At 38.4% G+C, this 25,177-nt stretch overlaps 6 protein-coding genes across 6 annotated transcripts in view; 2 read left to right on the top strand and 4 right to left on the bottom strand.

Annotated features, from left to right (window-relative positions):
- The window catches only part of CBG02085, a gene marked incomplete at both ends in the record, with an annotated part of 3,770 nt that extends 2,439 nt beyond the window's left edge, over positions 1 to 1,331 (bottom strand). The window contains 3 exons of the mRNA XM_002643808.2: positions 163 to 411; positions 927 to 1,067; positions 1,113 to 1,331. Coding sequence (XP_002643854.2) covers positions 163 to 411; positions 927 to 1,067; positions 1,113 to 1,331 — 609 coding nt within the window. The remainder of the gene's footprint in view (positions 1 to 162; positions 412 to 926; positions 1,068 to 1,112) is intronic.
- Positions 1,332 to 2,890: 1,559 nt separating this feature from the next.
- CBG02083 lies at positions 2,891 to 7,452 on the bottom strand (the record flags this gene model as incomplete). The annotated part of the gene is made up of 13 exons (XM_002643807.1): positions 2,891 to 3,110; positions 3,156 to 3,416; positions 3,583 to 3,743; positions 4,478 to 4,651; positions 4,730 to 4,883; positions 5,178 to 5,311; positions 5,737 to 5,888; positions 5,935 to 6,275; positions 6,326 to 6,445; positions 6,489 to 6,585; positions 6,885 to 7,114; positions 7,165 to 7,319; positions 7,366 to 7,452. The coding sequence occupies 13 exons, from the start codon at positions 7,450 to 7,452 to the stop codon at positions 2,891 to 2,893; spliced, it is 2,286 nt and encodes a 761-aa protein (XP_002643853.1).
- Positions 7,453 to 8,065: 613 nt separating this feature from the next.
- Positions 8,066 to 10,277, top strand: CBG02082 (the record flags this gene model as incomplete). The annotated part of the gene is made up of 6 exons (XM_002643806.2): positions 8,066 to 8,257; positions 8,309 to 8,416; positions 8,666 to 8,779; positions 8,823 to 9,067; positions 9,113 to 9,419; positions 9,474 to 10,277. 6 exons carry the CDS (start codon positions 8,066 to 8,068, stop codon positions 10,275 to 10,277), a joined length of 1,770 nt encoding a protein of 589 aa, XP_002643852.2.
- A 477-nt stretch (positions 10,278 to 10,754) lies between these two features.
- Positions 10,755 to 11,913, top strand: CBG02081 (the record flags this gene model as incomplete). Its single annotated transcript, XM_002643805.1, has 2 exons — positions 10,755 to 10,914; positions 11,639 to 11,913. 2 exons carry the CDS (start codon positions 10,755 to 10,757, stop codon positions 11,911 to 11,913), a joined length of 435 nt encoding a protein of 144 aa, XP_002643851.1.
- A 311-nt stretch (positions 11,914 to 12,224) lies between these two features.
- CBG02080 lies at positions 12,225 to 14,130 on the bottom strand (the record flags this gene model as incomplete). The annotated part of the gene is made up of 6 exons (XM_045239063.1): positions 12,225 to 12,295; positions 12,401 to 12,600; positions 12,650 to 12,789; positions 13,259 to 13,443; positions 13,492 to 13,611; positions 14,025 to 14,130. 6 exons carry the CDS (start codon positions 14,128 to 14,130, stop codon positions 12,225 to 12,227), a joined length of 822 nt encoding a protein of 273 aa, XP_045092027.1.
- Positions 14,131 to 18,774: 4,644 nt separating this feature from the next.
- On the bottom strand, positions 18,775 to 20,273 carry CBG02079 (the record flags this gene model as incomplete). Its single annotated transcript, XM_045239062.1, has 7 exons — positions 18,775 to 18,819; positions 18,866 to 18,931; positions 18,976 to 19,116; positions 19,159 to 19,218; positions 19,263 to 19,406; positions 19,724 to 19,748; positions 20,023 to 20,273. 7 exons carry the CDS (start codon positions 20,271 to 20,273, stop codon positions 18,775 to 18,777), a joined length of 732 nt encoding a protein of 243 aa, XP_045092026.1.
- Between the last annotated feature and the right edge of the window lie 4,904 nt (positions 20,274 to 25,177).

The following is a 25,177-nucleotide window of genomic DNA, read 5'->3' as shown; positions in this document are numbered from 1 at the left end:
ATTTGCTGGATGTATTTTTCAAATGTTAGGTTTAGCAAAAGACATTTTTTAGAACTAAATGGAACTGAAAATATAATTAGTATCAAACAACATCCAGCAAATCCCAGAAGACCTTCACATCCAAAAAGCACACAGATCTCTAGCTGGTCAACACTCACGTACCGGATCTGGTCCAACAGTTCTGAGTTCTCCGCTGGACATAACAACTTCAAATTGTTCGCAGATGTGCTGGAACATTCCGTGTCGGAAGGAGCCAGATTCTACTCCACATCCATTAATGAGTCCTCCGATTGTCAGATCATCGAGTTCTGGGAGTACTGGAAGAGTGTATCCACGTGGAATCAGATAACGAGAAATCTGTCCCATTGTTACTCCTGGCTCAACCTTGATGGTCATCCTTTCTACGTCGAGCTGGAAAAAATGTATTTTGTAATTTGAAAATTTCGTTTTTGTTAAAACCAAAATACCGTATTTCGTTTATTAGATGAAACCGAGCTTTCAACTTTGAGCTCGATTATCTCGATTCCTATGAAAGATATCGAAAACTTGTCAACAGATAAAATATTAGTGATGTTATGACGAATAATTTATCAGTTGATTCCTTTTTAATATATTTTCCAGGAACCGAGATAAATTGGCTCAAAGTGAAAATACCCTTGTTTGCTGCAGTAAACTTTTTGTTGATGAATCATCTTAACATACCGTATTTCCTTCAATAGAAGCAAACTCGATTTCTCAACTTTAAGCTCCACTATCTCGATTACTGTGTAAGATATCAGAAATTTGTCAATTGATAAAATATTGGTGATATTATGATAAATACTTTATCAGTTGGCAACTTTTTCATATCTTTGTCAGGAACCGAGATAAATTGGCTAAAAGTTACGGTAAACATTTTTTGATAAAGCTTTATAACCAAAACATACCTCCAAAATATCAAAAAGCTTATCAGTGGCAATTTTCGTCGCATTTTCCTTGTACAGTGGGAATCTGAAACTCATTGTGAGCCATCCTGGACGAGCGTTTACCAATTTTGTCTTCCTTCCATTCTCATTCCATTCTTTGAGCTATAAAAATTAAATAATTTCTGATTTTCCAGAGAATGTATTTACCTGCTCCTGAATGTAGTTGACTTTTCTCACATGAGCGTTTGGCGCCGAGTTGACCAAATGAATCAGCCGATTCCTGATATCGAAGACAGTATTGAAGAGGAACGATAGTGGAAGCAGGAATGGGACAACAAAGAGCCATCGGAAGCGGAACATGATGAATTCTACAATATTCTCCCATCTCGTCGGCGGCACGTCTTCCTCGTCTTTCTCAATATTCATATTTTCTGTAAATATGTAATTAGAGAAAGAGGAATGTAAATATTTTTTCGAAATTATAAGAAAAGAAAAAAATGATTGAAGGATAGGATTCAAATTGTTATTGTATATATTTTCTGGTATAAAGAAGCTCTATATTTTTCCAAAACATTAGTCACTCTTTCTAGCTATCCTATAATCAATTTCCCTTATTGAATCTAGACTTTTCCCTGACTTTGAACAACTTTTACTCAGAACAAATTACTCACACTCCCTAAACAGCTCAATTTAAAAATGTTTGAGCACTGGTGTGGGTGTTGTATCTTTCCTTCCGGATAGCTCTATTTTCTTGCTAACTAATTTTACCAGAAGAAAACCTATTTCCTGTTTCCTACTTGCGCTACCGACAACTAATTAGTTTGGAGATTTCTCAAAGCTCACATTTTCTCTGAAAATAATGACTAGAATTGCAGCTGCTATGCCTCTACGAGCTTACGAAGCGCGGCGAAACTCTCGAGTTGTAAGCGCTCGATTATTTTCTGGAAACCAGGTAAGCAAGAAAACTAAAAGAAATTTCTAGAAACTTTCTAGCAAATAGAGAGGAGCACCTAGATAACTGGGTGACTTTCGTAGTTGTCGTTTATATGTAGTGATAACAGCAAAAACCGTTGTACAATCATAAAGATAAGGCCTCGCCGACGGAATGTGTTTGTGTTTCAGGGTCAATACTTGACTGTTCCATCAACAATCTTTGCGACACGCGCGAATCAACTACAAACTGAACTACCATGGCAGGGAAGAAATATTCTCTGGTATGGAGGAGGCACAAGAAATATGAGTAAATTTTGTTTACAGTATCAAACTATGCGCCTGTATTATGCTCGTGCTCCTGTTCTGTGTGCTCACAGTGTTCGTTTACTCAATTCTACTGGCCAAATTCAGCGATAGTGAGAGTCGAATGAACAGCGACAGTTTGCTGACTGCACTAGTCAAACCCAAGGATAACTAATACAGTACTGTATTTTTCACGTATTTTCCAGATGATGTTTGGTCATTCTGTCTATTTAAAAGAGTCTGGAGCTCGACTGTCAAGTTTCCTACCACTTTGAAAGTTTTGAAATGGGGTAAAACAGACCTCGAATGAAAACTTTCCATTCACAACATTTTTTGAAAATTCCTAGTTTTCAGCTGTTTGCTTTTTTTTTTGAAAGACAAAGGTTTTGACCAGTTTTTGTACAGGTTTCTTGCTAAAAAAGACAAATAGCTGAAAAACTACCGATTTCCCAAAATAATCTAGGTCTCTTTCATATCCAAAACTTTCAAAATGATCGGAAACTTGAAAATGGTCAATATGGCAGAAAATCAACTGGAGAAAACGCTCCTTGAGACTATGTTAAAACAATAAATGATGTTGGAACACGTTTCGGTTAGCACAGAGTTAGATACTCAAGATTGATAGGTAAATGGTATAACCAAACAGAACAAATGAATCATGAATTCAATCAAAGATATATATAAGTTGACTAGAATTCTTTCAATCAAACATAAATGAGATCCATTTTGAAATTTCATGGAATCAAAGGTCATGGCATGTTATAGAAATCCACGCTAACTAGTAGGATGATATGAGCATGTTCTTTAGAGACATTAAACTGTGGACACGAGATTTTCATATTTGCCACGACGGCGTTTGATCCGCCAAGAGATAGGATTGACTTGATGGTTGTTATTCGTTCCTCCAGTGCGTTGGTTACAAAACCATCGACCGTTGTTGAATCACGCACCGCTGTGGTGAGGTCTTCTCTGGAATTTTGTTTTGGTAAAACGTAAAAATTAGAACCTGGTCACCTGACAAAAACATCAGAGAATCGGGCAACGGGCAGCATTCCATCAATAACATCTTTGTTCACAAAAATTGGGTACAAGGAGTTGGAGAGGTGGACGCCAGCGATCTGAAAATGTTCTATTTTTGTTTTTTCTTTCGATTTTCTAGTATTGATACCGATGTAGCGTTGCCTGCGCTTTGATTCTCGTGTATGCCAATCGAGAGACTCATATGCCGCTCGAAAACCACATGCGACACATATTCCTTGTGCTGTTTCCGTCGGACTACAAAAATTAAGATTTCATAACAAAATTGATCTATATCAAACCACCTTATCAACAATTGTATTCAATCTCAGGCGACTTTTTGCCGCAGTCGCATCCTTGTCTTCAGTCGTTTGTCTGAGAAATTTTTGTTGCAAGATGAGATCGAAAAACGCACATCACTCACTTAATGTTGAGTATTTTCAATGTCAGGTTTGACTGGACAGTTGGTTTGAATCGGATCGCATCTCGTACGGTTCCCCATGAGAATCGACGAGCGTCGTGTTGTCGTTGAAGAGAGGAGAAGGAAAGGACGTTGGTGATTGATGGCGATGCTGCTTCCGTTTTCTAGAAAATTGGAATATTGAGAAAAGTATTACTTTTAAAATGATTTCAGGGGTTAAAATGGATGGGTAGAACGTTGTAGTCTGTTCAAGAGAAATAGAAACGCTCGAATCCGCATGAAATTTTGCATTCTCGAAGTTTTTCCTTTAAACATTTCACGTGCACTTTGAGATCAATTATCCCGGTTCCTATGAGAGATATCAAAAATCTGTCAACTGATAAAATTTCGGTGATGAAGTAATTTATCCATCAAAAAATAATTTATCCATCAAAAATGTTCTGATATCTTCAAAAGGAACCGAGATAATTAAGCTCAAAGAGCACGTATAAGGTGTGGCTTCGATTAAAGCAATTTTTCTCACATTTTTTAAATTGTGATTTTCCGATTTTTTAAACACCCCCGTTTGGTGTTATGATTTTCTACTGTTTTCTTTCGAATCTTTCTTCACTTCTTCTCCGTTTTGACCTATCTCTCCTAGCATATAATTGTTCTTCATGACAAAGAGAACTTATATTCTTGTTTCTGACTTTCCTCGTTTTTAAATAGACATTTAACGTTTTCTTCAAAACTTTTATCGCTTTTCAAATAGTCACATTCCTTTTTTTTCGTTGTTGATAGTTTGAACACAAAGTCCATCATATTAATAGTCTGTCATATTATCGATACACATAGTTATTGCTTCTAATTTTATGCCTAATCTAATAAAACAACCGATAAGAAAAGTGTGTGTTCTGACACAAACCTGTATGACTAAGAGGCGAACCAGCACTCCGGTAATAATGCACACCAGCGAGTCGTCACAAATGGCGTTAGTGATGTCGAGCGAGAAGATTGCGTTTCCCAACGGATAAACACTTTTCGCCTCGGTCAGCAAGTTGCCAATCAATTCGTGGTCAGAGTACGGAAGAGCCTGCAAAAAGAAGAGAGCTCGTTGTTTGTCAATCGACTTCGCAACATTTGAAACACAACGCAATTATTTATCACTGACGTTTCCAATGTCTGCAGCATAGTCTTGCGTTTCGTTTGGGTCACTTGCAATCTTCTTACACACGGAGACTTGAATGAAGTTGCGTGGACCGGCGTAGTATTGGGGTGGAGGGCATTGTTGGGTGGAGAGCACGAATTCGGAGACGAGACCACCTCTGGAAGCATATTTATTAGAAGTCATTATCCGGATTCAAAGACAAAAATCAAAACAGTCTTTTCCTGACTCTCACGACTGTCGGAAATAGGGCCGAAGCGTTCTGATTAAGGTACTTCTGGGGTGCTGTAGGAAATGAGGGTTTAGCGGCTCTAAAAGTCTTTGGGTTCCTGAGCTAATTTTTGCAAAAACTGGCTGATTGGTCCACGACAACCTACCCACGGCGCGGGCCCCGGCCAACATCATCCCTGTTTCCGACCGCCTTGCTGACTCTTCAATGTTTTCAAAGACTCACTTGCAATATGCACATGGCAAACTTTTCAAAGGAGTCATATACTTTGTTTCGTGGGTTGGAGCATGAAATTGATTGCATCGGAATGCTCGTGGCGCTGAATCCGATCGTTTCTCGCGTCCTTCTGATCCATTGAACTGAAAGAAAAGAGTGTTAATTGGGATTTGGATCTTGATTTGAGCAGGGCTGCACCACAGCCGGTCGTAGAATTTTGAATAGAGTACTTGTGGGATAAACAGGATAAAGCGGCAGAGCGATTCCAGTGGATCTCGAGCAGTCCCAGTGGCCGCTGAGCGTATTTTCCACAGAACGGACTGATTATTCCACGGCAACCTACCCCTGATCTGAGTCACGGCCGGTCTTGGCTCAAGCCAGGAGTCTTCCGTGGACTAATCAGTGTGATCTTCCGATAATAAGCTCAGCGATTCGAAAAGATCCAAGATCAGTAGGCCTGCGACCAGATATTCGACAGCCATGGGACCAGATTTTTGAAATGAACCACCACCGGACCACCGACCATCAGCTTATTCGGCAAATGATCTTCCCTCTCAGACAAATCTACCTTAAAAAGCGCTTTCTTCTCCTTAATCTCCTTCTCACAAGAATCCCTAACGACCACTGGACTATTCCTGGCGCTTGACTCATTGCCACCAATTGCCTCTGATCCATCAGACTGCACCACTGCAGTTCCTGTGCACGTGAGCAAAGCGACACCTGCAATTTAATTATATTCGCTTTTGTTATCTGAAATTATCCAAACCTTCATTCACTATGACCGACTCTGTGTAACCAACAATCAGATTGCAGCCTATACTCCTTGCTTGCTGAAAAATCTCCGCTCTCAGAGCCACCCAATAGCTACGGCGGATTGCTTCAGGGTCCTCGTTTTCGTTCAGGAGTTGCAGAGAGCGAGCAGTGAGGAGAGAACCAAGACCAATTTGTCTCTCCATGGGTAACTTGTCTATCGTCAGAATTGGCTTGATTGGTCTCCCATATGGTGGAGGTTGGAAGTTGTCATGCACCACTTTTATGCAAGTTCCGATCAGTCGGCACGTCAGCAAATCAGATGCGGACCCTTCCATATCCACTGACTCCAGAAGTCTGAAATCAATTTAGTCCGTAATTTTCAGAATTCCAGAAAGGTTTTTTACCCTATAATAGCGTTTCCTCCCATTTTATAGGCTTTCAGTGCAAGTCCCATTATGGCATCGCGCATCGTGACTCGAATTGCACTCTGACGGGCTTCATTAGTGGCTCGAGGTGTACGAATTCTGAAATTTCATTTTATTTCTATATCTCCAAGGGTTCGCTTACTTGTCCAGCCACTCATAATCCGGATCCTTCTCACATCGGATGTGATCCACCAGGCCATAAACGTCGGAGATTTTGAAGTTTGTGGGAACAGTGTTAGCTATAAAGTAAGAGGGTGTTTTTGAGGAAATGGAAAAAAAAATGAAGGCCAAGCTTTGGGTGACATAGAGATTGAAAATTTTGAACATCTAGGCCACCGGACGGACTTGAAAACTCTTTTTTTCTGTCTCTGAATGCTGTTGAATTGGTAGGTTATTGTTTTCTGACTCTTGATGTAAAGCAAAAGCCTAAAAAATGACAAGCCAAAAAAGTGTGCATCCGATGCAGAAAGGCGAATTTCATTTTTCGTTGGGCTTCCTTTTCAAGCAGAGCCAGATTTTTGAAAATTCAAATACTTACCGGACATGATGTGAACATAGTTTTTAGGATGGTATTGCATGAGAAGGTGCATTTTGATGGCCACCGTCAATTCTCCTCGATTTCCATAAATCGTGTCGTACACTCGCATTGTGATCGTTTCTTCCAGCTGATCTGTTTTCGTCAGTCGCATCCTCTCCAAAAAGATATTACAGTCAATGTTAACTCTTCCGATAGCATCGTTGGCTGAGTAAGTATCATGGTCCATTACTCTGCAATTTTTTTTCAAATTCATGGGTTATAGACTAAAATGATAGCTTACCTTAGCTGGAGCCATTCTTCTGTTAGCTCTTTCTCATCAGTATCAAACACAACTTGTTCACTATTCCATACTGGGTTTAAACTGGTGATCACTTCTGTCTTGTCCACTGTTTCCAAGAAGCGGACTTCCACAAACGCATCCGTCGAGTTTATACTCTAAAATATACGTTTTCATATTTCAAATCGAATACATTTGGCTCACCTTGTTCATAACCGGCAGAGATTTCGCAGAAAGCACACATATCTCGAGCCGGACCGGCAACCGCTCGTTGCACACCGGAATCAACATTTTCTAGTGCATCTGGAAATATAAAAATTCGACAAAAATTATGAAAAAAAATATAGTTGAAGAATTTCACAGAAATATTGAAAATTGGTCGAGTTCCAGCGAATTTAACCTTTCTGAAAAATTACTAGAGCTGCTGGACGAGGAAAAGTTTTCTCTTCCACCTCGGCCACGGGTTAGAAAGGACGATGTGCGCGCGCTCTTCGTGTGTACAACATGAAAGAGGGGTCACTCGCGAAATAGTGTATGCTGATGACGGAGACGCAGAGAACGGTTAGAGACGACGTGCTTGCCAACGCTGCCTCTCTCTTCTTCATCATAGCTGCGCATCGATTTTCGCGCGATACGCAGGAACGGCACCGTTGGGCGTTCGGGCACGCCATGCTAACTGAGTAGCGACTCAAGAACAACTGAGTATCGACGGAACAACGAATAATACCACATAACTGAGGAGCGACTCAACAAGGCTTAGCGATAGGCAAATTTTTTGGGTGTTCTCCTCTTTTTGTTTGTCATGTTCCTTCTTTCCTGCTTCTTCCGCTCTTCTATCCTCATTTTTTGGAATTTCGAAATTCAAAATGGTTCTCCTCTTAATAATTCCAGTTTGTTTCAGGTAATGAGTGATCCTCATTGGAGCCTACCCCATTGCACGGCTCATAATGACATCCGTCCCCACAACATGGTCAATTGGGACAGAGAAAAGTCGTCTCAATGGAAACTTACAGCAAATATGGATTGGTTCCAACGTCAAATAGATGAAGATAACTTCCTGAAGATGCACGAGTTTCACCACGACACTATTCTACAGGTTGGCTTGTAAATTTAAACCCTTTCAAATTATGAAAATTGGGTTTTTCAGAGACTTCCGGATGGAATGGAAAAAGGTGAAGACATCGATACGCATATAATCAAATGTACAAGGAAGTTTGATGAAGTGCATGTGTTTGAGTCTAAAGAGTTAGCTGAGGTGAGAAATTTTTGTTGGTTTGCAGAGGCTGTGGATAGTGGAAAAAGTTGCCTGTGGATAGCTGAGAAAGCGGTTCTAGTGTGATGTTCTGATCTTTTAAAAAATTCGAAAATTTTTCATTCTAGAACTTCATTCTAGAGCCAAAGAATCTAGAATAACAGTTATCTCAAATCACGATCCTGAAACTTCAGACTGACTTCTCATCATCATCACACCTCAATCTGACAAATTTACTTGATTTTTTTCTAGAGATTCGCCAAAATCCGCTGTCCCGGCTTCAAATTAGATACATCAAATGAGGAAGACAAGGACTGCTGCTTTAGATGCCCACTTGGAAGAGAATTTTGCACTGCTTATTACAGGGTAACCCAAAAACCGTGCTTCTTCGTAAACTGAAAATCTGCAGATTCACAAAGAGACCTACTGCAACTCTCACGTTCTCCAAGTCAGCTTCTGCCACTACGACCACGATCGGAAAGAAGGTCAGCAGCGGTTCACGACACTTGAGTATGCTCTCATCCGGCTTTTCGTGGACTTTTTTTGGAAGACTGAAGTTTCTCCGGAATGGAATGCCCATAATATGGTTTACTGCTTCCGGCACTGGTTCAGTCTAGACCATCCATTGCGATACATGACCATCTATGATGTCAAGTAAGACGATTTCATAGGTAATTGATTGAAAATTCTCCATTTCAGAGCCATTGGTCTGGAGATCGGAAAACTCGAGGTTGCTCAGATCGACATGCTGTACGGAGTTTATCATTCGGAGCGCTCAACGGTGGAGTCAAGAAATGCTTCCGGAACGATCCAGGGTATTGAAGCTGTTAAGATGGCTGCTGAGCATGCTTATAGACCAACAGATATCAATCACTACTGTAAAGAGCTACCGTATATGAATCAATGCACTGATACAATCGGAGCGCCAAATCGTGTAAATGTATGGTTTTTGTGGACAGAGAGAGACTTCTTAACGGCTGTTCAGGCATGGGAGGAGCTGGCCCTCGTAAGTTGTTGTTTGAAAACTTAAAAACTTGAGATAACTATCAATTCTTTTCAGTACACTGCTCGCTTCCGAGACTATCTGCAAACTCTTAAAGGTGGCCATTCCACGAGCTATGTCAATGAAATTGCCGAATTCGTGGATCATTTCTACCATACTGCACAGAACATGGTTTGCAAAATCAAAACTATGGCACTTTGCAATCCGAGCGTGTCCAGCACATATACTGGAGAAAGTGAAACAATGTTTGAGATGGAAGAGCCACTCTTTCCAAATTTGCCACCTTCTAAATACCCCGACTTCTACTTCCCTCTCAAAAAGCGTGAAGACGGTGATTGCATCAAAGTTGGATTCAGTGCTGCTCTCTTTCCGCTGCTTGTGGTTGACGACACAATGTGTTTGGCTATTCGAGATGATGCGTGTTTGGCGATCCAAGGTGGAAGCAGCGACGAGTATCATCCCGAGGTGGATCGAGCTAACAAAATCGCCCAAATCGACGATGAGGAGTTCGCCGATTTGGTAAACGGCATTCGACAAGGGGCACCGATTACGATTCAGCCGCGATTTGTTGCCGAGGTGTCGGACCTTTGGCGCAATATCTTCCACCGAGAGCAATACTCTTGGACAAACCTCGGACCAGAACCAGCTCCAACAGTAGCAACTTGTTCCCCTGAGAATGCTCAGACACCAGCCGTTGCTACGACAGCAGCTGACAATGCTATTGAAGCTGAGAACTCTGAAAATCTTCCTCCACTCACCAAGAACCAAAAGAAGAAGCAGAAGCAGAAGGAAAAAAAGAAGCAAGCCTGGGCCGAACAGCAGGAGCTAAAGAAACAATTGGTCACAGAGCAAATTGATTGAATTGTGATAATGTTTTATATCTGTAACCTCTTTTATCTATCCTTTTAATTACAATTCACTCTAGCTTTAGACAACGGCTTGTCCCAACTTTATCAAAATGTCACATTCTCTCACTTTTCTTGTCTTCTACATTTTTTTTGCCCACGTTTCGATATTCATCACACATCCAGTATTTTCCTTGATCTACCAGTATGTTTTTTTCTAAATCTTGCGATATAATTGAAAAGAAAAACAACATTGTTTAGAACTTTAAACTCTGGCACTTTTTTGAATTGCAGAGAAAGCTGATGCTCCTCTTTTTTCCTTGCTCTAAACATTCGCCTACACAGATCTTGTGCGACGATGTTTGCATTCGGGTGACAAAACGTTTCAATCTGCTTCTGGTCGACAAAAGAATAGAATTGAATCGCAACTCAAAACATTGCTTGGTGTATAAAACGAAGTGGATCGAGATTGGATTTTGGTATTAACAGCAACATGCGGATTCTGCTGCTACTGTTGATTTTCATTGTCGGGCTCGTGGCCAGCACCACTCGCTTTTCCGCCACACTTGTCTATGCTCGAGTCACATTGAGATGTAGAGCTCCAAGGGTTGCTGAGGCTAAGGTGTTCTTGATGGAGAGCGATTTCCAGGATAGTGAGTTTGTTTCAAGTCATGTGCAGTACCTCTCAATAAAATATCACGGCCTCGCGGAAGGAAATCTCAAGAAAACGCGCTCTATCGCACCGACTGTTGGCGCCACCCGCTACGATGAGAAAGAAAAATATTTTTTTGAAAAATTCACAACGTAATGTCAATAAAACAGACGCGAAGCGTTCAAAATTGACACCCTCCGCGAGGCTGTGAGATATAGACAAACGAATTTTCCTGTTGTTTTTTAATTTTCCTGTTGTTCATTTGGCATTTTTAAGATTCTGGAGCTCGGCTGCCAAGTTTCTGATCAAGTTGAAAATTTCCTAGGATTTGAAACAGACATAGATTGAAAACTTGGCTTTTTTCAGAATTTTTTGAAAATTCCTGGTTTTTTAGTTTTTTGCAGATTTTCGAAAGACTTCCCTTCTTAACCACTATTGACACAAATCTGAAAAACTGGAAGTTTTCAAAAAAAATTATCTGAATTTTCTTTCACGTTTTCAATACAAAAACCGACAAAAAAAAGGGTTGTTTTTAAAATAACTAAAAAGTTAACAGTTTTTAACAAATTCTGTGAAGGCAACTTTTTCAATCTAGGTCTGTTTCACGAATTTCTAATTTTTTCAAATGATCGGAAACTTGATCACCGAGTTCTAAAACCCTGAAAATGGTCAAGTACCCGAAAATATACTGAACAGTTCATTGTTATAAAATTTTCACATTTCAGATGCCTTTGATGAAGACGACACTTTTGATTTCGCCACCTACCACTTTGGCAAACAACCAGAGATGAAAGTTGCTTTGAAGGGAGAAGAATTCGAATTCTCCGGACTAGATCCATATATCTATGTAATTCATACATGCACCAAGACGGCCAACTTCCAGGAAACATTCGTCGTCAACTTAATGGAATCCATGTATCGCTCCAGATCTTTCGACGTCATTATCGACCTCGACCGCAATACTTCCGTTATTACTCACCGTCGAATTTACCCGTCATGATATATTTCATATTTTATTTTTCTGATGATGTGAGCTAACATTTTTTATATGACAACAAAAATATGCTACGAAATCATGTCTTGAAATACAAAGTGTTGGGAGGAGACGATCAAAGGGATTCAGAATTGCATCAGACTAAATGATAGGTGGAGAGGATAAGGAGAACAGGAAATTAACAAATCAAGGCTGGTGCCACTGGTTTGAACGGGTTTGTTTTGTCAAAAACTGATAACAAGTGGCGATGAACAATTATTGGGATTTTGGGGTTGCGTTTTTATTCAAGTGAGATGGGCTTTGAGGTGGCATCAGTTTTATTCCAAATGAGTTTTTATTTCTGGTTTTGGCTGGGCTCGACGCTGCTTGCGCTTCTTTGGCACGACATCTGGAAGAATTTTATTGAGATTCAGCCTAGACTAAAGACTAAACTAGTCAAAAACCCAGACTGGGCCCTGGGGTCTAGACGAAGGGTCTAGATTAAAAAATTTACCATTTTCATCCTCATCGATAAATGGAATTTGAAGCATGCCCAACGGCGGGCTCGGAATGCCATTATGGAATGGAGAATCCGCTGGGAGACCGACAAACTGAAGTGTCTCGGCAAATGCATCAATGTTGGACACTGAAAATCCGGGGTGCATTCCGTCGCATATCAGAATGACATTAGTGAAGCGATTGTTGCTTTCCAATCTGAAACACAATAGATCGACGAGTTTTTGTTTTTGTAAATATGACTAACCGATTGAGGTGACTGGCCCACCAGACGTTGTTCATGCAGATTCCCCAGTTTTTGATCACCGTCTCGTCGCGGGTGTCGGATCCGGCGTTGTAGTAGATTTTCGTCACACTTTGCACTTTCACGACGCGACTGTTTCTTCTCTGAAACAAAATTAGATATTGAAATTAGGGATAATAGTCAGCAAATAACGTTTTTGTAATTCGAGCTCAATAAACCCTGCTTTCTAAAAACTGTGAACTAAGAATTAAGAGAAATTGGCATGGATTCTTTGTTGTTTTAGAAATTTTAAAAAACGCGCTCTAATGTAAGCGATTTTAGGAAAATTGCCATTGTCCGTGGCTGAAGGTCTCACAGCGACAACTACCGTAACCTAAAAATGTATTTTTTTTTTGTTATTTTCTAGCTTTTCAACTGTTTTTTTGTGAATTTGCGTGTTAGAAAAAATTGAGGGAAACGGAAGAATCTTGAGAAAAAAGTCCGGAAATGGAGAATATTTCTGGATTACATTGGTTGTCGTTCTAGGAGCTACGGCCACGGCTACCGGTGCTCCTCTTTCACAGCTTTGATTTTTCGTACCATATTAATACCAAGTTTATAATGAACACTCACGATATGTCCATGACGAACGCCTTGAATCTGGAACTCGGCTCTGTTGTGGAAGTTGTAGTAGTGCTTGATATAGATGGTTCCATCGGCAGCGACAGCAACAAACGGATCCTCGTAGATCGATGGAGCTCGCTTGGAAGTCGGTGTTGGTTGAGAGCACGATGCCGAGGTTGAGGGAACGTCGCTGGCTGAAAATACGAAACTTTATAGAATGTTATGAGATGAGGACAAACGACTTGGAAGAGAGTCAATGCGTGGTTTGTTATTGCTGTTCTTCGAGGATGGGGTGGTCGGATTGACAGCCATTGTCTCCATTTCCATGACAAGACCAGATGTTTCTTCGGATGAGCCTTGCTCTGGAACATATTCAATTTTAAGATGCACGCAGTCCGAATAAACAAAGGCGTCACAGGCTTATAGTTCCATTATACTGGCTCAAAAAAGCGGAGTTTTAGCAGAGTAGCGCTGGTAACGGTGGTCAAAAGTCCCACAGCAAAAACTACAGTAACCAAAAAATAGTTTTCTTCTGAGGATTCAATATCTCGTTTTTTTACTGATTGTTATTACCCTCCAAAAAGGGCGTGAAATAAATTTTTTACGGCTTAAAAATTGACTAAAAACGGACAGTTATTGAGAGAAAAACTCTGAGAATAAACAATTTCAGGTTACGTTAGCTGGTCGTTGTGGGACCTTCTACCACGGCCACGGATATTGCTCTTTCACTGCTCCGATGTTTTTGTGCCAAAACTCAAAAACTCAAAAAACTTACGAGATGTTGGACGCTTGTCACGGAAACTGAATGCTCGACGGATGATGTTCATCATGGACTTTAAACGATTTGAGTTGAGAGAGCCGTCCGCTGTTTCTTGGCTCATCGCATCTTCTGAAAAATGAGGAAGTCGCATGACATTTGAGGTAAAAATGGAGCATTTAAACGGCAAGAAAAAAGTTAGATAACTGGTCTTGAAACATTTGTTGGTTTGACACTGTTGCCCTTATCAGCTTTCTGATAATGACGATTAGCACGGTGGCGAAATGACCGTAAGCAAAAGATCGATGGTTATTCTAGGAGCACACTCGCACTATTTTATCGCTTGCTTCCTCTTGTTGTTTGTGCGCTTGCGTGTGTGAAAACAGAGGATTTCTCATTTTCAAAGCAAGCGGCTACAAATAAAATTAGCTCAGTTTTAGGAGCAATTCGTCAAAATGTCAACAACAACAAACAAGACGCTACGCTCATGACACCCCTCATTCATAAATAAATTGCCTGAAATTTCAGAGCTCTTTTATAATGTAAGGGAAAAAAAACAGAGAGCGGGAAACGCCGAGAGAGAAAATATCACGCGTGTGAAAAAGTGCAGAGCCCCCCCCCCCCTCTCTCTTTCTCCAATGAACTGTCAGTAGAATAAACAAGGTCGAATTCCGTAAAATTGCAAACAAATCGACAAGCATTGGCACACTAGGTGTTGGTGGTGTGCTGGTGGAGAATTTCAAAGAGCGGAGAAAAATGGTAAAATGGAATTGAAACGCGCCTGCTCTGGTGCACTTCAAAGAAATAGTAGGAGAGAGGAGAAGCAATAAATTTGGAATAGCCTATGAAATTAACATTTGAGCTATGGCTAGGTCATGTGCTCTTTCTATTCTCTCTGTGTCTCGACAACAACAATATTTGAATTTTTTAAGTTTCAAATCGAAAAAGTCTCAAACCAAAAGTTTTCGAATGAAGAGCGGATTGAGTAGTGGGATAAGACTTTAAAGTCATAAATGCCCTTCTATACATAAAAAAGAGATTCTAATCTTGCACTTTTATATTTTTGTATATACAGACGTCAGAACATTTGAAGAAGAAAAAAACGTGTTTTGGAGAAGGACAAGGGCTGCAAAACTACTAAAACTTGGCATTAGGAGGCAGTAACAATCAATAAGATAGACAAAAACGTATTTTTCCGTTGATTTTTGTCCATTTTGACCATTTTTTCAAAAGTCTGGAGATCGACTGTCAAGTCTCCAATTACTACCTTTTAGTTGGTTTTAGGTCATTTTGACTATTTCCAAAAAAAATGGAGCTTGCCGGACAAACTTCCGATCACTTTGAAAAGTTTAGAGGGTGTAAAACATACCTAGGTCGAGAACATTGCATTAACAGATTCTTTTTTTGAAATTCCTAGACTTTCAGCTATTTGCCGATTTATGAAAGACAATCCCCGCCGCTCAAAAACTATGTAATTTCAAAAAATTCTATGAACTCAAAGTTTCCAACTTATAGGTTCGTTTTGCACACTCCGAAATTTTCAAAGTGATTGGAAACTGGACAGTCGAGCTCCAGACCCCTGGAAAAGGTTAAAATGAGCGAACACCAACTAAATATAGGTTTGGAAGATTTCGCGATTTTTCGAGACCCAGCTTCAGCCTAAATAAGCCGCATCAAAGTGTTCTAAACGTTCAGCAAGCATTTGAAAAATCACACTTGACCCGTTCCGATCGGTTAAGCTAAGGCGTCAAGTCGTTCCGATAGGCAACATTTCGCGCGCAGCGCTTTGCGTTCAAATCAAAAAAGAATGCGGATAGAAAAACGGGAAAATCTGACTTTTTTGTAAGCGGATTGGGATTGCATGCGGCCAAAAAAGTGAAAACGTCCCATAAAAACTCTCAAGGCTTCAGAGAAAAACGTTGGGGAGAGTTCAAAATGCATTTCTAGAATTTAAATGAAGAGGCTACCACAAAAGAATGAAACAAGATACCAAGCGGGTAGGGATGAAACTTGGTGATGTGACAAAAAACGACGTCGTCAACAAGAAGACCACCAATACAGTGTCTGCGTGATAGATGAGAAGGGCAATGGAAGAGAGAAAAATAGAATAATTTTGTAGTTTCTTGATGCTGCTGACCTTCCCCTTCATGCCACGACGTGTTAAGTTCACATCTTCTTTGTCTGGCAGCCCAAAAACTGGTTTGTTCATGGTTCAGCAGCTTTTAGGACCCGAACGAATTCCTTCTCTGGGTGGTCTCATGGCGTGACATCCGTCAATTAGATGAGAAGTCAAAAAACAAAGAAGGGGAAAATTAGCTCCTTTTCACTCTCAAACCAAAAACATTCAAAGAATAGTTGGTTGTTTTTCAAATTACTAAAATCAGATAACCGTATTACAGTGTGTGAGAGAATTAGAGAAGTAGAGAACTACAAGAAAAGAGCTGTGTGTTTATGTATGTGCGCGCGCGGAATATGCGCGACAAATGCGATCACATGGTTATTGATCGGTGTTGTTTCGGATTGGCAACGTGAGTTATGGTGCAGAGGGAAGAGAGAAGATGAGGGTGACCCTCGGCATGCGTCACCTTCATCTTAAAGGACTTTGGGGCTGGTGTGCGCAACATCAGACACAGACAAAAATGAGACACGTCGACAGTTGAAGACGATCGTCGTCATCTTTCTCTCCCCTCTTTTGTTCGTAACGGAGAGGAGGAGGAGAAAGGCAATCCGAATGACCGTTTAGCCCCTGTCCGATGGAATTGCACACGCAGTGAGATAGGCAGATGAAGGGGAAGAAGAGGAGGAGAAGTGGTAGAAAGGTTGCATTGGGAAGAAGAATAAGAAGAAGGACTGTTGAAGAGAGTGAAAAGGAGGTTAAGAGAACAAGAAAAATATTTGGGGACCGAGAAAATTGTGGTTACTGTAGATCAAGGAATTTTTCAAATCCTTATCTGAATTTAATTTCAATATATAAATTCCCACTTGTACAGATTTTGGTACTTACTTCGTTGATACAACAATAACGTAGTCGCTCAAATAGAACCCCACTGTCTACGTTCACATTGAGCTCACTTATCTTGGTTCAAAACAAAAGATAACAAAAATCTGCCTAATGATAAAATGCTGGTAATATGATAAACACTTTTCAAACTAAAAATGTTCCATTATCTTACAAAGAAGGCCAAATAATTCAGCTCAAACTGTAAGGATAAGGTGAGAAAGTACGGCATACTTGCAGCTTGATTATCTCCGTTTCTGTGAAAGATATCAAAAATCTGACAACTGATAAAATGTTTGTCATGATATCACTAACATTTTCACAGTTTGTAGATTTTTAATATCTTTTACAGAAATGAAGATAAATGAGCTCGAAGTGCACATATAGGTGAAGCAAATACGGCATATTTGCGTTTTGAGCTTAATTATCTTAGTTTCTGTGCAAGATTTTGAAACTCTGTCAACTGATAAAATTTTTTTTTAATATTTCCACCAACAGGTTACCAATTGATAAATTTTTGATATCTTTTGAAGTTAACTAGATAATTGTGTTTAAAATACACTTTTACAGCGAATACGAATACGTGGTTTAGTCGCTTGCACTTTGAGCTAATTGATCTAAAATTCTGTGAAAGATATCAAAAATCTGTCAAATGCTGAAATGTTTGTCATGATGTTACTAACATTTCTGTAATTTTCAAATTTTTGATATCTGTCACTAGAATTGAGACAAATAAGCTCAAAATGCATTTGAACTTCTATTAGAGCAAATATGTTTGGTATACCGGTACTGCGAGCTCCATTATCGCAGTTGCTAGAAGGAATATCAAAAATATGTCAACTGATAAAGTGCTTAAAATAATATCACTAACATTTTTACAGTTTGCATCTTTTGAAGGGAGCAAGATGATTGAGCTCAAAGTGTGAATAAAGAAATGACTTTTTATTACCGAATTCACGGAATAGATTAACTGGGATTGAAATCGGGAAAATTCAAAACGTTGGACAATTTTGAACAAATTCATAAAAGTGGATTTATTCTAATAAAACACTAACCTCTTGGGATGATACTGTATATCCTCTAATAGAAGCCTACCCAAACCATCAACTTTGAGCTCAATCATCTCGATTTCTGTGAAAGATATCAAGAATTTGTCAAGTGACATATTATTTGTAATAATATCATCAATATTTTATCAGTTGACCAATTTTTGATATCTTACAAAAAAGACGTGATAATTGAGCTCAGCGCTGAGGGTTTGGGTAAACTCCTATTAGAGGAGATGTTGTTTTTACGGATAAATATTTTTATTTTACAAAATATTGATCTACTAGAAACTTGGAAACTCAAAAGTCCTCCTCATAGCTCCACTTGCTGTTTCTTCTGTGTCCAAAAGTTTGCTCAAGTTGGAGACATTTTCTCGGTCAGAAATGCCAACCTCTAAACCGCTTGTTTGCCGAACTACACTGAACTTTAAAGAAGCCTTGTAACAAACACGAATTTCTTTCTCTGTCTCAGGTAAGTGCGGAGGACTATCACTAATCCCTCTCATGTGATATTTTGCTAACATCAAACATTGCTCAGCGCTCTGAGAAAAGGAGATTTATATATCAAAATCTCTATTCAAGCATGACATTATAATGAGGCGAAAATTATAAAATAAGAAAGGGAAAACTGAAAAACGAGGGCTATGAGATACGGGGGGACGGAATATTCTTAAGAGTTGTATATTCATAAAAACAAAAAATTTAACTTCGATCAATTTAAATTTCAAGAGATGTGAACATATTTTCGTGCTGCCAGATAGTCGACAACCTGAAAACAAAAAGAATAGTTTATGAAGACGAAAACAAACGAATACCTTTTGTCTCAAGGTTTTTGCAGCGGCCTCCGGTATTGGTGTTGTTAGTTTGAAGGAGATTTTCATCTGTCAAATAATTTTTTTTATCAGATGACTGTTTAAAATCCTACCGGGAGAACAAAACTGTGGACAACACCAGGATTCAAATTATTGATTTTGTAGGGAACCGTCTTTCCACTGATTTTATAGCGATTTCCAGACAAGTCAAAGTATGGTCCGAAATCCTCGATGAGCACAGATTCGGGGTGGTACTAAAACGAATATATTTTAGGGGTATGAGGAGTTTCAATTACCTGAAGCTCCACTGAATCCATAAGACATTTAACCCCAGAGTTTTCACATCCCGAGTGGACCTGAAATTAAAAAAAACATGAAATTTTCCCATAATTATCCCTACGGCTTCAATCACATCATCCTTTGCTTTCTCATACGCATCATCCGCATCAACGGCTTGGTCATTAACCCCACAACTCGGAATGCAAAACGTCCAATGAACCGGTGGGGAGAAGGTGATGTTCATGACGATGTTATCCACTGGTTTCTAAAATAAAACTGAGGTGAGAATAAATCGAAAAATGGGGAAAAAGTCCCTCGGTAATCAAAATTGGTTGAGATGTTGCTGGAAGAGCCAATGGGCGGAACATGTCGAAAAGCGAGAATCGTTGCTTCAACTTTTCATTATGGAGCGTGATGATGCTGTCTCTGAAACAATATAACATTTTTCAAGAAGCTCAATTCAATAATTTTCATTCATTTTTTTTGAAAATCACTATTAATTGAAAAAGGCGTATGTTATGATAGGAGGCCCTAAAAATCGGAATAAATGAGATCAAACTGCCAATAAAATGTTGCAATTACGATATGAATACGATTGCTAGGTTGACTGAATCAGCTTTTGAAATATGCAACAATATAGTTACAGTTTGGATTTCTTTCAATTTGAGTTTAGCTTTGTGTTGACTGGTCCGTTTTTATTATCAGGATTCTAGATTGATTCTAACTCACGTCAAAGCTATATATCTGTAACAATGATCGTTTCGAAGCAGCAACGTTGTGCTGAAACTAGTATCCGAAAATGATTTTCAAAATAAAACAACTTGAAGAAATCATCCTGCCCGTTTCCTGTTTCATATTGCAAGCTTACTACCTCAACTCACTTTTGAATATCCACCGGCTCATCTGCATAATCATGAGATTGTGGTATTGGTTGATCCACTTGGAAGGCTATAGGCGGAAGTTGTGGGCTGGATAATAATGTTATTGGTGGAGCAGCAGGTGGAAGAAGGGCTACTGGGGAACCTGAAAATGACATTAGGTTATGAATAAAATATTTTATTATCTCACTAATAGCAGGAGTACAAGATTCTGCAACTCGGATTATGCAGAAGATGAAAACGTATAGTTTCATGGTATTGAAAATGTCTCTTAAAGGATGAATTGTGGTTACGAGTACTGTTATGATTTCATACTAGTGCTAAAACCCTACAGTATAACTATCAAGTTGTTTCAACATTTGTTTAATGCAAATATTTTGTAGGTTCCTGGGTAAAAGGAAGTTTTCACGGTTTGCACACATTTTATGAATGATCAAAGAGCAGAATATACAATTTGGAATGTATAGTGCCAACCTTAGGTATTTTGATGATGAACTATTTTATCGGGGGTGGAAATTTGGTGTTGACAGTGTAGCTAAATTTTGAACTTCAAAAAGTTCATCAACAACTTTGAAATTGGAAAATAATAATGACGACATAGGTATTACAGATTTTTTAAACATACATAATAACATATTACAGAGATCGGAATGAACTACGAACATCTCTTCCAACCCAGATCAGACGAGTACTTTGAGCTCAATTATCTCGGACCATTTGCCAGCTATAAAAACCTGCCAATTTATAAAATATTTATCATTTCATCACCAACATTTTACTAGTTGTCAAAATTCTCCTATCTTTCATAGGAACCGAGATAATTGAGTGCAAAGTGGGCTTATGTTCCGACACATTAGGTGGTGAGCCCTGTGCCGGAGACAGAAGTACAAGGATAGGACATTAGTTAATTCAACAACTATTTATTACTGGGATTAGGGCTTTGATTCCGGATCTTCTCGGGCGTGTAGGAGGTTGTGACTGTAGAAGAAGTGACATCAACAGTTGAGATCCGGCATCATTAAGTCCAGTGTTGTTCCTTTGGTGGAAGTCTCAGATGTCTCACCATACTGGTGATTCTCATTCTTTCCTCGGCATATCCACGTTTATGCTCCAGATCTGATATGTTGATATGGGAACTGTTCACGGCAAATATGTAACGTTAAATAATTTGTGACATTCTAGATGTGTTCTAATACATTCTGTTGGATTTGATTTCGTGCAGTAGAACCTCTGCTGCCTCGACAACTTATACGGTGGGCTTTCATTAAGTATTTACGATAAATGAAAACCTGCAGTGTTTTTTTTAGAGTTTTCACTCATTTTTTATCTCTCCTTGCCTTGCTTCATACCCTTTTGAAACTTCTATTCTCTTAATATTGTGACAAAAAATTGACACGACTTGATTAAGCCAAATTGATCAAAGTTAATCGGGGGTTTGGGGCACACCAAATCAAATTAACTGCAAAACTGCTAAATCTCGGCTCCTGGTGGTAGAAATGCAAGTACCCAACCACGTCTCCCCAACCTAAGCTCATTACTAATTCAGTTTTTTATGTTCAGTCCTCTTTTTAACAGTTCTATCAATTTTTAGTTATCATTCGAAACACTGGCAGATTGCCAGAAACAATTCAAAGGGGCTATGTTATCAGTTTGGGCAAACATAGTGAGTTTGAAATAATAATGCGGGGTGTTTGTTTCAGTTGTTTCAATAGCAAAATTATTGTACTTTTTGGTTTTGGACGAGAGAAGGTTGTGGAAAGTACATTGAGAGTAGGAAAACATGTGATTTTCTTTAGGTACCGTATAACCAACTACACTTTCTCTTGATCTTTCACTTTTTCAACAATTGATCCGTCGTTATCCATTTCTCTCTTTCCCTTTCCCTCTATCTTTTTCCGATTTTCTTGATTTCCTTTTTCTATAACTGTCATTGCGGATTTCTCTGCTTGTTCGTCTCCAAAGTACTTTTCTTTCCGAATTCTCTCTTCTTTCCCAAAACTTTCACTGCATTTCGCTTCGTTTTGATCATTTCAATTTCTTTCAATATTCTCCAATGTAGGTGGTCGTAATTGGATAGAGAATCTTTTGAATCGTCCAACCAAGGTCGCTTCGCTTCTAGATACAATTTAGTGGTCAGAACAACTTCTATAGTTTCTCAATGTTGCCAGTATTGGCCCGATTTGTTTGGTTTGAATAGGAAAGAGACACCCCCATATTAGCTCAAATTTCGCTTGTACTATAGTTCAAACATTTTGAAATGTGTTGTTTCGGTATTTCTATTGATCTTTGTTGTAAAAACTTGTTTCAAACTTTGTTTCATAGTTTTAATATGGTTGAGAATTTTGAAAAAGGATTCCAATAATAAATTTTCGATAAATTCGAAATCATATTTCGAATTTTTAGTTGAAAAAAGTAACCTTCGAGTTCTGCGAAAACATACCAAGTTTTTCCTATCGCTCTGAAAATATCAGACTTTATTTAAAAATCCATCATTCGATGTTTTTTGTCAAGTTCCATTTTGATGAGTTTGCCATTTTTTTACATTTAAAAGTGTTGAAAATTGCTACTGTAGAACACTGTAGATTAGTAGAGTGGCTATACGTGCATTTTGAGCTCAATTATTTTGGTTCCTATGAGAGATATAAAAAATTTGTAAACTGGTAAATAATTGATCTTAGTATCACCAATATTTAATTAGTTAACAAATTTTCAATATCTCTCATAGAGGCCGAGATAATTGAGCTCAAAGTGAAAGTTAAAGGGTTTCTAGAGCAAATGCAGTAAAGTAACCTGGAGATTTGATAGAACGGGGTTGATCTTACTCCGTTGGATTTGTACAAAAAAGTTGTCAACTACAAAAATGAAGCTCTGGTTTTGTTGAGTGAAATCCGAAATTCTCAGTATAATCGAAAAAGTTTGAACTACTTTTTGAGAACTCTAAAATTGACTATTTTTTATTGAAAAAGCCAAGAGTTGATTTTTTTTCCATGAAACTAAAACTGAACTATTGAAACACTTTATTAGTCTCTCACTTGCCCAAAAGTCATTTCAACCTGTGTCTTATCAAACTTCGTCACAGCCATTATCAGTATTTTTTTGGATTTTCTCTCCCTCTTACTTTTGTTTTATGGCATTCTGATTCTTTTTAGAAATAAAATGAGAAAATAAGAACATAAACCCAAGGAAAAACTAATAAGAGTAACCAAAACACAAAGAATATATTTGAGGCGGCGCACAACTTAAAAAAACAAAGTCTTAAAAGGTGCCAATCTCCATTTTCACTTCCTCTCTTTTTTTTCGTCACATTGTGTATGTGTTCCTGGAACGTTTAGCAAGTTGTTTTCCTTTCCGTCGTCGCCCCTAAATTAAGTGTCGAGAGTGTGCCTAATCCTCTAGCATTTTCTCCAGTGTTTCCTTTTTCCCGCCTTGGCATCGAGCACACCAACGTTCTCTGTCTTGTACACACATACACATCCATGCTCGGAATGCTCATTTATGTATGTTCGTGTCGAGAATCGAACATCCTGCGTCTGAGAAATGAATGATTTATGACCGTGAACGTGAACGTGCACTCTCTTGCTCCATCTTATACCCCTTACATTTTTCTCGTTGGCTACATTTTGCACCTTCATTACTGTCATAAATTTTGGATTTTCGGATTTTCGGATCAAAAAAATATATCGAAATATCACAGATTCTATTAAAAACAAGGAATTAGGAAATGAATTAATTCAAAATCGGATCTAGTCATTACGTGGCAGTATTAGTAAATTAAAACTACACATAATCACACGGATCTTATTATTTTTATATTCTTATTACGGTTGTTTATATTGAGAATCTATAATTCAAACAAATTTTGAGAGATTTATAACAAAAGAATTTAATAAATTGACAATTTTGAGAAATGTCAAGTTACACAATTCTTCCACTTTTGACGATATTCGTTAATTTTGAAATTAAAAAATTTTAGAACTTCAAAATTTGTTGATTGCTTTGAAATTTTAGAAATGCAACAATTTTTGATAATTTTAAGTTTTTAAAATTTTTTAAATTCATCAATTTCAGAATTTTAAAGAATTTTCTCATCATTTTATGATCGGTTGCATCATTTTTATTTAAAAACCAGCAAGCTGGTGCGCCTTCGGCGCGATTCAATCTAGTTTTTTTACGGCTCCACTCCTCAATTATTCTCAAAGTGTCACGTAAATTTATATCGATAATTTTACAAAATTTTAAAACTCAGACAAACTTTGAAAAATTTTCAATTTCGAAAAATTCACTTATTTGCAAATGTTGACAATTTCCGACAGCTCTATAAGTTGACATATCCCATATTTTGGATAATTAAATTTTTTCGTAGTATGGACACTTACTAGATTTGAAAAAATTCAGAACAATTTTCACTTTTTTTGTCAGGATCTGTCGATTTTTTATTTAAAAAAAAATTTAGTGATCTGTTGATTTGTTATTTTTTTGGATTTCATAATCATGAAAATTTTACTAAATTGATAATTTTTTAAATTCTAATTCTTCCGCCCAAGTGACACCTCAAACAATAAACCGAACAGCTGTTTTATGATACCAAACAGATAATTAAAAAAAAAACAAAAACATGTTTCCATTGGTTCGTTATCTTTCTCTCTCTCTCCGTTACAATGACACCCTCTGCCAAAAAGTTTCAAGTCCTAACATGTGATGCTTCCCGGATTGGAGACGGAGAGGATCGCCACTTCACTGTCTCTTTGTGTTTTCATTCAACATTCTATGTACACAAAAAAACACACATACACAACCGCCATTCACTCTCATTTCGCATGTTATTGATCAATTTTCGATTTTTTGTGCATAGCTTCCGTAAACATGTTTTAAAAAATTATTGGCGATTTTTTTCCGGCATGATATCAAAAATTGATGAATTTTGAACTGCAAAAGTTCGAATTCACATTTTGTTTTTTTTTCGCTCTTCGCTCTCAAAAAAAACTTTGTCCAAATCTCCCCCCGAGAGCCAAGATCAAATATTAACCATATTCATATGTTTATAAGCTTCCTCCTCCTCCTTGTCTCCTCGTTTTCCAAATAAAAGATACAATCATGGAAATCCTCTCTCCATTGTCCTTTTTTGTTCCGTTCTTTCTCACTTTTTTTCCACCCCGTG

The sequence above is a fragment of the Caenorhabditis briggsae genome, assembly GCF_000004555.2.
Source record: "Caenorhabditis briggsae complete genome, chrX, whole genome shotgun sequence".
Classification (NCBI taxonomy): domain Eukaryota; kingdom Metazoa; phylum Nematoda; class Chromadorea; order Rhabditida; family Rhabditidae; genus Caenorhabditis; species Caenorhabditis briggsae.
Note: the sequence above shows the minus strand (reverse complement) of the source record. Positions and strands in the feature narration are given on the sequence as shown.